At 53.8% G+C, this 10,969-nt stretch overlaps 1 protein-coding gene across 2 annotated transcripts in view; it reads right to left on the bottom strand.

The window, feature by feature from the left end:
* Positions 1 to 10,018, bottom strand: part of LOC149372172 (microtubule-associated protein Jupiter-like) — a 61,751-nt gene extending 51,733 nt beyond the window's left edge. For both annotated transcript variants that reach the window (XM_089566572.1, XM_089566570.1), the window contains exon 1: positions 9,602 to 10,018. In XM_089566572.1, the coding sequence (XP_089422698.1) occupies positions 9,602 to 9,660 (59 nt within the window). In that variant the 5' untranslated portion in view covers positions 9,661 to 10,018. The remainder of the gene's footprint in view (positions 1 to 9,601) is intronic.
* Between the last annotated feature and the right edge of the window lie 951 nt (positions 10,019 to 10,969).

Consider the following 10,969-nt stretch of genomic DNA (forward strand, 5'->3'; position numbering starts at 1 on the left):
GACATCTATTCAAGAGAGTAGACGAAACTACGCGCATATGCAGGCAGGACCCCCTACTACAAAGCGTGGCCGGACGCTTCGAACGGTCGGGACATTCTCGGCTCGGGAGCGATCAAAATGCGACCTGCGCGATCTTTACTACTTTTTCTTTTAAGGCAGCAACCTAGATTACAATATGTGAATGACCCTTAGCGTTCACAAGTTCGCCCATATTGGTCATATTCCGCTCAGTTTAATTACTTTGCCCTCAGGGCCTTGCGTGAAAAGAAAATTTATTACTGTCTTCTAGAGCACCAACTGAGCTGCAGCTTTCTTCCAAGCGTGCCAAAATATTTCAATTACTCTCTACCTACACACGGCGTGCTCGCATTGATTGCTCTGATCAGTCATCATTGTTGTCCAACAGTAGAACCATGACCTTAAGGGAGGTCAACTATGTTTCTGCAGCAGCTTGTCGTACACCGAGGCAACAGAACCGCCGCGAAAAGACGTGCACTCGTACTGTGATCAATGCATCCGCTGAGATATACCAGTGATTCAAAAGACGGCGCTCAACAAACGCAACAAAAGCGTTGCACCATGCTGCTTACTGCCGCCGTTCTTCTGCAGTCGGACACCCCTTTGGTCAAATCAGAGCCACACATCCTGTTTTCGCAGTTTTGCAACATGCAGACGCCTGTCACCGATGTCGTCAGTGAAGAGTCTCCGAAAACTGAACCTTTCAAATACACCGAAAATTATGCAGGAACGAGAGTTCAGCGCACAACTGGCTCTTGCAATCCAGCGCTCGAAGTGAAGAATTTGTGTCACTTCGGTCAGTGACCTGAGTTCACGATCCGTTTTCAAACCCTGCAAAAGCACCGGAAAGTCGAGTGCCTCCCTGAAGAACGAACCATCGAAGATGGAAACCAAGCGAAGCAAAAACGCCTGCACTGAGGAAACCCGAATCGCTAATCGGAAGCTCAAGAAGAATAGGGGAAGCCTTGCATGCTCGACGAAGCGCGTGATGACGTCATGGCCAATGACGTGTCCCCTCCCCATCGACAAGGGAGGAAGCCAGACCACGGGACCTGAGCCCCGAGTTCCTGACCTAGCCCGACGTCGCCGGTTGCAAGCACGAGGGAGCGGCAGGGGCGATTATTTCGTAAGTGGGCTTACAGCGAGCGAAGCCCCTCCGATGCGACCCGCGCCGGCGTCCGCCTGTCTACATGCACCCCCGGCACGCGGTGAATACCAATGCGGCCGCCGCACTGAAGGCCTCTGGGGCACGGGCGACGACTACGCGGCCGGGATCGCCTACGCGGCCTCTCGCTCGCTTGGCCCCCGCTTGCTATAACGTTTGCTCTCCTCTCCCTATTTCTTCTTCCTTGGACGCTGATCGCTTTTTCAACGCTTTCTCTCTTCCCTGCTCCCTCTCCCCGATGCTTGCAATGAACCGGGAAAAGCAGCCGCATAATTCACGGGCCATTCATCGTTCTCGCCTGGAGGTTGTAAAGATATGCTGACGCGCTCGCGTGCAAGAGCGGAGACGAAACAGGCGACCATGTTTACGACGCCACTCGACAACGGTGCCCGCTCACAGGCGTACGCGTCAAGGAGCACCCGAAACCCCGAAAGCGCTCTTCAGAGTCATTAGGGCATCTGGCCTGGACTCTGCAATGCTGGTCTATACAAAGCGGAGATTTTAGAGACTGCATACTAAGCGCAACGCCATGCTCGTTAACGGCCGAGCCCAGAGTGCAATATGGGGTGTGCTGTTCAGGTTCGTTTTCACGCGTGACTCCGTTTCTTACTTTTCGTCAAGGGACAAGAAAGAAAGCACGCTTTCGTAATGACGCTGAGTGGCAGACACCAGAGGTCGATTCGCGTTCAAAGGAAAAGAAAAGAACAATAAGAAATTAAGGGTGTGATTCACATTTTTCTCTGCAAGCTCCGTCGACGACCGAGATTGAGACAAGGAGAGGATATTCGAAGCTATTTTCCCGTTGTGACAGACAAATGAGAGATGTAACGTTAAAGCGCCGAAGCTGTCACGCAGAAAAATATGGCGCGCTATTCTATAAGCGTCAAGCCGAGAGAACGAATAAAGAAAAAAGGACAAGAGAAATGGCATTTCAGGTCAGTGGAAGAGGCTACACGCAAGCGATTATGGCCACTCTCCCCTGGTAGATAAGCGACGGTATGACAGTAATGAAAACTGACGCCTGTCATATTTGCATCAGGCAACTGTTATGACCTCTTTTCCGACAGCGTACAAGGCACGGGACGTTTGACGAACCTGCATCGTGCCGTTGGCGTGCCGACGAAAGAATTAGGCGAGGTTGGTGCCCCGCAGCGCGAGTGAATCCCCGGTGGCATGCATGCTGGTGCTTCAGAGAAGAGAGCTCTGTGGCATTAAGGCATTGCGCTGTCAAGGGGGCGTAACAGTTCTTTGTGGTTAGAACGACGTTCGGTGTTTTTAGATCATTGACTGAATGAATATAGCTGATCGAAACAGCATTTCAGAACAAATGTAATGCTATTTGTCGTTTCTTTGTGTCATCGTACTGGTTGGGAATGTTTGCAGGTTGTACAGACACAAACACACTTTGTCCGATTGCTATAGCTGTGACCTACACAGCAAACGATGCTAGCATTAAAGATGGCTGCTGGCTTCCAAGGGCCGTGCCCTGGCGCATTTTCAGTCAGATAGGCTAAAGTCCCACAACCGTGAGCACCATAGTTCCCCGAGACGGACAGAAAATGTCGCACTTATCAATTTGTTTTTCAATGCCTAACGTGTTCTTAACTAGCTGTGTGGACCGAAATAGTTGCCAGTATGTGCGTGCATGCTGCAATACTTTTGCTCCGCAGCTATTCGGTGCAGTGTGTGCTCACAACATGCAACAGAAGATTTCGGTCCCCAGTATTTTTTGCGTACTGTGACGGGAGACGTCGAAACATTTTTAATCTAAATTTGCTCTATTTGTGCTCAGACGTTTGTGGGAGGCGTACCAGGGATGTGGCATTGGAGAGCTGTCACATTACTGCACGTTCAGCGCTCTGCCGAAGCAGCGCTTCCAAACACGGAGTCCTTGTCTGTCGACAGAATCGCTGGTTAACAGGGGCGAGCGAAAGTCGTTCACTTTTCAAAGGCGCTGTTGGCGGCGCAGTGACAAGCGTGCGAGGACAAGTATATTCGCGTGGCAGTTCGAAGCGGGGTCTAAATGACACGAAGGACAGGCGAGCGAGCCGCGTGCCTGCCCACGCTTTAGAGACAAAGACGTAAACACATCGCGGCGAGCCGAAGACAAGTGGAGTCAAGGCGAACCTGGAAACGACTCTCCGCTAGTTTCTTCTCCGAGGCGAGCTAGCCCCACACGCACACTCCTGAGAACTATCATCTTCTTCGTGAGCGGTCGTGCTCTCGGGGTCATATATGCGCGGCTCGCCAAAGGTCGCGCAGCTTCGCCGTGAGCCAGCGCTTTCCTTCTTCCAGCCCGCACGCAGTCGCCGCTGTCTTTCTTGTTTCGTGGGGGCTCCTCGCTTTTTTTTTTTTCCTGTTGCCCGTCGGTTTTTTAAGGTCGCCCTTTCATGCACCACTTTAGGCTCGAGGCGACGAGACACGCGTGAGATGCTCGCTCGCCGAGCGCATCTTGCACGACGTCTGAGGGCCGTCGACGGCAAGCCAGCCCGAGCAGGCATTCTTAGTTCAGCGCCCGCGAACTCCCTTGTAAGGACGCGCGCCATGAAGTAAGGAAATTGGAGAGGAGTTCGCTTTCAGCGGAGGCGAGCGGTGAAGCAGCTGTAGAGTGGAGAGCTCAGTGTGCCTATACGTATCCGTGGGGTATAGTAGTGTACACCTTATTTCACCTCAACTGGACCGTCCTTGGCGCTGTTAGGGCGTCCACAGCACTAGGTGCTCTTGAAGTATCCTGCAGCAATGGCAGCCCACTGCGCCGGTCGACTCTATTGTCGCCCAGGGATTCTTTTTCATATCGGTGCAGGCAGTTAAAGACTCGAGGTGCATACCGCGAAGACCAGAATCTTCTACAGCGATCATCAACGTCTCACCAGCTGCGCCAACGCCTCAGCGAGCTCGCAGACGCGAAGACGCTCTGGGGCACGACCGCGCCTTCCGACGACACGGGAGGAGCATTTCGGGCAGTCGTGCCGTCGAAACCCCCGACTTGCGGCGACATCGACGCGGCAGAGGCCGTGCAGGCATCGGGGCGTCGGCGCGAGCACCTGGCGTCCTCCTCCTCCTCCCCGATTTTTGTACCCCTCCCCGGCGAGCTGCGCAAATGTTTCCGTCTCCCGGAACCGTGCGTTTTTGTTTGCCGCCGGCGCTGGCTGGGAACGGGCGTCGTGCCGGCTCGCGATCCGCATTCAGCAGCTCTCCCATTCGGGCTGGGCCCTCACAATGGCGGCGTTCGGGGGCTGGAGCAGATGGTTTCCGGCGCATCGCTCAGCGAAGGAGGAGGCGGCCTTTCTTATGCCGCTCTGGATCTCTTTTCTTCGAGTCTCCCGGAGAGGTGAAAGCCTTCTTCCACGCAGGGGGGCAACACATGCGCGCCAGTGCGCATCCCGAGGCCATTCGTAGAGAGTCGCATGTGCGAGCTGCACGCCATAAAACTTGACGTTCTCTGCGCTACGCATCGCCGAGTCGTGCCCTGTGAGGCGTTCTGCGTACCCGTTCGTTCGGCACCTGGCGTGACATGCAGTTGTGATCGGCACACACGACAGTTGCTGTCCTCTGCAGAGCCCCTCGCGAAATCGGCAGATTATCAAGAGTGCCCTGTCCTGGCAAAGACCGCCACCCGAAAACAAAAGCCTCCCTCATCCTTGTGGTCTGTATGGCTCTGCCGGGGGTTGGTGTGTGAATGATGATGGCCACTTAAGATCTGTATCCTATTCGGGAGCCAATGGGGGTAGCTGCCCTTTCATCTAAGTACACATAACAAAGTTGCTGGTGCTCACTTCGGCACTCTCAGTCATTCTCGACTGCACTGACGTGGTGCCGACATTCATTTCGCCAAAGAGCACTTGCATAGCATGGCGGCATGGCCAAGGCGTTTCGTTTTTCGCGGTCAGGGGCATGGTGCAAAAATTCGAGAAATATTCTGCGACGAGAATTACGTTGTAGATATGGAGGGGCAGAAGGCGGGCTCAGTAGAGTCTAGGGCTCAGGTGTTGAGAGCACATAGGATTCGACGCAAAAACGCCCACAGTGCAGCGAATGACCTGGCTTCCGCCTGCTTACACACCGCGCCACTAGCTGTGTGCAGCAGCTCCCTGTATTATGACATCGTCGCCCCTCCCAGCCTCGTTCTTCCCCTCTTTTCGTCCTCTCCCTCTTTCCCATTGTGGAGTAGCAGGTTAGAGACAAGTTCCACCTTTTCTCACACTGGCGCATTCACCTCCTTGCATAAAAGGAAGACCTGCCTCGCGAAGATGGCCTGCAAATGCTGTGGCGAATGTATTGAAAAGAAGGAGGGTTACAATGAGCTCGCTCCACTGAGAGAAATACGAGTATATCTTCTCGTAGGAGTTCCGCATGGCCTCTTCCTGGCATAAGTCGCGTTTACATGAATGCGACAGAATGCGTCTTCAGTGGACTTTTTCAGAGAAAGAGCACGTTTTGAGAAAGGGCGTGACTCGCCCTCTACTTTCTTCCTGGACGTTTTTGTACTTTCCCTCAAAAAGTGTACTGGAGTCGACTTCCGCCGCATTCATGTAAACACGACTATAATAGGGAAGGACATCATCATCATCAGCCTGACTACGCCCACTGCAGGGCAAAGGCCTCTTCCATGTCTCTCCAATTAACCCTGTTCTTCGCCAGTTGCGGCCACCGTATCCCCGCAAAACTTCTTAATCTCATTCGTCCACATAACTTTCTGCCACCCCCTGCCATGCTTCCCTTCTCATGGAATCCACTCCGTTCCCCTTAAGGACCAGCGTTACCTTGTCTTCGCATTACATGCCCTTCCCAAGCCCATTTCTTCCTTTTGATTTCGACTAGGATATCAGTAACCCGCGTTTGTTCCCTCGCCCACTCCGCCTGCTTCCGATCTCTTAACGTTACACCTATCATTCTTCTTTCCATAGTTCACTGCGTTGTCCTTCTCCGTAGGGGAGGACGCTAGTCCTCAGACACTGTGCGCAACAGGTGCAGTACACCGTCTTTGAGGAATGCAACTGGGGCAATACAGCAGTCTCGATGACATCTGGACGACAGCAACTCCGGGAGGCGACGGTTGAACTCCGGGCAGTAGCGGTCAGCTTCCTCGCACACATCTTTAAAAGCTCGGTTCGGAGCGGCTGAGCGCTCTTCCGTTGCGAGCAGCATCCTCCGTGCGTGGCTGCAGCGGCCGCCGGCGCGCGGCAAGAGTGGTAGAACAGGTTCACTCTTTTCTCGCGTAACCCCGGCGCACCGCCGGTGCCCGCCGGCAGACGGCGGCGACCAGCGTCGCTCGTGATCATCATGGCGCGTTCTCTTCCTGGCGCTCGCGCCTCTTTTCTTTCCTCTTCTTTCTTTCCTTGGGCGCATCTGCAGAGCATTCTGCTTCCGTGCTCACAGCTGACCTCCACCGCGTGAGGTGGAAAGGAGGCGAGACGAAGAACTGCCGTGCTTCGTCGCTTCGCTGCCGCACTTCTTCCCGCAGCACCCCGCTCCTACTCTTGGGAGAACGCTCGAAATAATAATAATAAAAAAATAAAGGGCCAACAAGAAGGCGCGAACGGTGTCCTCTCCAGAGCTTGCGTGCCGCGGGGCGTGGAAGAAACGCACGAAGAAAGGATGTGGACGGTCCGGCGTTGTCGACGATGCTGCTCCTCTTGCAGCCAAGCGGGAATCGGTCGCTAAATCACTCTGTAAAGTATACGCGTACCTCAGCCCTCCGTGATACGTACTCGCGGCGTTATTCTGCCCTCGCTTGCCCCACGGTTTCTCTCCCTCCTCATTTCCTTCGTGCTTTGGCGGAAACCCCCATATGCGGCACCTTCACCCGTCCCTACAACTGCTCACGGCAGCTATGGCCGGCGAAGGGCGATCACGCTCGGCTGTGTACATACATCGGCTGCTGCGCTCGCCTCGTGGGCCGGCAGCAGGTCGCCCCTTCGGTTGCTTGTTGTTGTAGCTGCCGCGGCGGCGCTCCTCGTTGGCAAGGTTCGCCGACACCGTACGGCCGCCTGCCGTTCTCGGAATGCGCCCGCCTTGTAGAGCGGGCGGGCAGGTAACATCAAAACAAAGTGCGCGCCCCTACGGGACGGCTCTTTCAGCCTCTGATCAATCGCAGAGCGAGGCGCCGATTACCGGCATCATAAACGACTACAAACTCGTCATCCTGCGCTGCGTCGGAGTGAAGGTTATATGCTCCACCGCGGGTAGCGCGTTCTGCAACCCGTGTTATGTACGGGGGGAGCCGCTTGCGTATTGTTGCTATCACGCGGACGAGCGGCGAGGCGCCGTTCTCACGCGCCCGGTTCCTGGCTGCTGTATATGTAATGGAGGGGGGGTCAGCCTCGGCGATGATGTTTAGGCTGCATTTCGTCACGCGCAATCATCAGCCCAGCAGCAGCGTCTCTTTCTTGGGGAGCAGGAATTATGCCCTGACCCCTCGCATAACGTGCCCGGGAAGGGGACTCTGACCTGCGTTGCACGTGTACGCGCGGCCAACCTCTGGGCGGCTTCCCCGCATAGCGCCGCGCCGTTGCAAGGGTGATTGCGCCGGCGCGCATGGGATTACGCCGTAACGGCACTGGTGGATCCGTGCGGACGGGTACGCTGCCCTGTTAGGTATTTCGCGTATTCCCATGCCCTCCGTGCCCCCTTTCCCTCTGTTTTCTTTCCCCCTTTTCTCTTGGCGCCGTTGTTGCGAACGCTCGTACTCTCTTTCCGGCAGTATCGGCCAAGCGAGTTTCCCTCGTGTCTGGGAATGTCTCTAAGACTGTTACGGGTGGAGGATTAAAGTTAAGCACCGCTAATCTTGGAAAGCAGAGCGCTGGCGCCACTTCGAATTTCTTTAGTTAAGCGGAAGACACGCTCCGAAAGTTTAGACACAAGTAAGAATGCAGGCTTTGTAGCACCTCCTAGTAAGGTAGCTTCCCCCTGTTTATTCCCACACCGTAACGGGTTATCAGGCAGAACGTAGTTTGAGGCTGTTTAAACAAAGATAGTAAAGGCGCTGCTTGAAGGTTTTCATCGTCCTCAAAAAAAAAAAAAGCGACACCAAAGGATGTCTGGGAATAACTCACGCGTAACTACTGTCTTTCGACAAACGGAGTTCAGGCGCATTTCTGGAGGCTACGTCATCAATTAGTCTACAGTATGCGGTAATGAGGAGTCGTGCGCTTTTACAACGCAACGCGGTGTGTGGCAAGTTGCGTTGTTTAAAAGAACGTCTGGGCTGTCCGCCAGACCGCCGACGCGTTTGCCTGCAGAACGTTGCATAACTTAGGTTTTCGTCGTTCACTTATGCCTTGCAACGCTCTCAGCAACCCCCTCAGCAACCCCTGGGTTTTTGTTGAAAGCTTATGACTGACAGGTCGCCGGGCGTTGCCTTCGAGGTGCTGACAGGCGTCAAACAATATGCTCGTTTCAATGACGCAATGGATAGGCCCGAACAGTAAAATTAAAAAAAAAATTAAACGATGTGCACCTGCACACGATCACGTTGTCACATTTATCTGAAACGCATTTTCAGTGCGAATGAAATAACGCCACTCGGCCAGCGGATTATATCAAGGGTGGTAAGTGACATTGTGTTGCCACAGATATATTATCTTAAACGGTTTCCAACAGACTTTAGGCATTCAAATAGAACGAAATCGATATAGCGAAAACGAAGAACTCCAGTTATTGGTAATTTTCAACGAGACGTGCAGAGAAATAACAACCCAAATATTAAGCTCGGTGAAACGTTATTGTGACCACAGCCTGCTTGAATAGCGCAAGCATCACAGTTTACTGCAGGGGGCGCTGCTGAAATGTACGCTGGCAAACGAACCCACAGTGCACATCCCCATGCCGTAGTTTATCACGTGGACTTTCTTGGACGAGTTGCTACCCTATCTTCTTCACTAAAAGCGGTCAAGGCTACGCTCTCACGCTGGCAGTAGTAGCTTCCAATTTTCTCGTTTTACTTGAGATACGTTCGCAAATAATCTCTAAAAGAAGAAAAGAAAAAGCGAGAAACAGATAATCGCGGAACTCTTCTCACGATTAAGATCAAATTTCCTCCCAGTTGTAGATCGGGCGCAGAAATTCTAACCACAATTCTGGCAATCCAGAGTTACGTGCACCAACACCGGCTTGCGACGAATAAAGCGCTTAATAAAAATTCTGAAGTGCTGTTCGCGCAACACGCGAACGTGAACTGCTCTCTTCAGGTTCTTATCCATGGTGTTCGCAGACGCTGCGCGCGAAACTGAAGTCCTCAGCGCCCGCAAACTTATGTAGCCGTATTTTTCAAGCAAAGCCTCGTTTTCTGCTCCACTGAAATGCGCAAGCAGTTCGCCTAGCAACCGCACTCTTATACAGAGGGTCACAATATTGTTCAACAGGTCGAAAAATCGACCGTATTCGGTAGCGCAAATAAAACACACCATGGGGGCTTACCTCTTTCCGCGGCCGATCTTATCCAATTCAACGTGGCGAAAATCGTACACCGGGGCCATGTCGACTGTCGGGACGAAGAATCACGGCGTGGAGCAGCGAAGCGATTCAGGGAGGGCGAGAGAGAGGAGAGACAACGGGACGTTTCGGCTCCTCCGGCAGAGATGCTGTTGCTCCTGGGCGTCAGTGGAGGGAGACCGTTCTCTCCGCAGGGGGTTTCAGAGGACTACAGCGTAAGCGCCGGCGCAGAAACGGGCGACCGCACAGGCTTCTGCTCCAGACGGCGCCGATACGGGATGATGCAGTTCGAGGGAGGCGACGCCGGCAGCAGCTGAGTGCGTGTCCGTGTGGCACGTAGCGGCGCTTTTGCCTTCCGAGGGCCGAATAAACGCGACGCTTCCTCGACACTCTTCTTGTCCGCTTCGGGCCGCTTTTATGAAGGGCGAGGGAGAAAGGCTCGCCCTCTCATTCCTTCTTCCGATCCCCTGATCCTCCTCCTCCTCTTCTCTTCGCTCGCGAACAACAGTTCCCCCCCGGCGCGTACTCTCTGTCTCCTTTTTCTCTCTCCTCCACGCGCTCGCACTCTCTCACTATGTTCCTCTCTCTCTCTCCGGCGGGAACAAAAGATAAAGTAAGTTCGACGGCACGCGTGTGGTTCGGCGGCCTTTTTGCAGCGTCGCGTCGTCTGCCGGCTTGCTTGCCGCCTCCTTGCGCAGCGCTGCTGCTGCTACTTGCTGTTTGCTGGCGGCTGTGTTCGCCGCCAGTTTGTTTGCGGAAAAGACTCTCTCGAGAACGCGTGTGCGTACACCCGTACCCACGAACGCACACCAAGACACAAACGTGGCAGGCTTTCCTCCTCGCGATCGACTGATTTTGTGAATGGGGCGCGACGATGTATGCTCCCGTCGCCGCGGTGCTTCGATTAGCTGACACCGTTATGTTTTGGGCGCGGCAAGGGTGAGGGAAATGACCTCCTCTCCCGCTACCTCGCTTCCCCGACTTGTCGACGCCGGCTTTGGAAGTATTAATAGTAATGGCGACGAATAGAAAGAAATACAAAACGTCTTGATCGTTATTAAGAGAGAGAGAGCAGCGCTTCGAGCCTTTTGCCCATGAACAGTTGTGCTTAGTAGTTAGGTCAGCTGAACCTCCTGTGCCTTGTTATTAATCGTATCCGATCAGAAAATCGTTGCCTTCGTTGTTAATAGCACGCACTTCCTGCGCTTTCTTTTCCTCTGTGTGCGTTCCCATCATCTAATGCACATTATTTCAAGAAGGTTTGCAGAGCGATAGAACGGGGCAAGGGGACAAACACAGCTAAAGCCCAAGGCAGTTTCGCTGAAGCGCATTGTTTATTTCCTTGATGAACAG

This window comes from Amblyomma mixtum, chromosome 1, assembly GCF_055824585.1.
Source record: "Amblyomma mixtum isolate Tamu chromosome 1, ASM5582458v1, whole genome shotgun sequence".
NCBI classification, from domain to species: Eukaryota; Metazoa; Arthropoda; class Arachnida; order Ixodida; family Ixodidae; genus Amblyomma; species Amblyomma mixtum.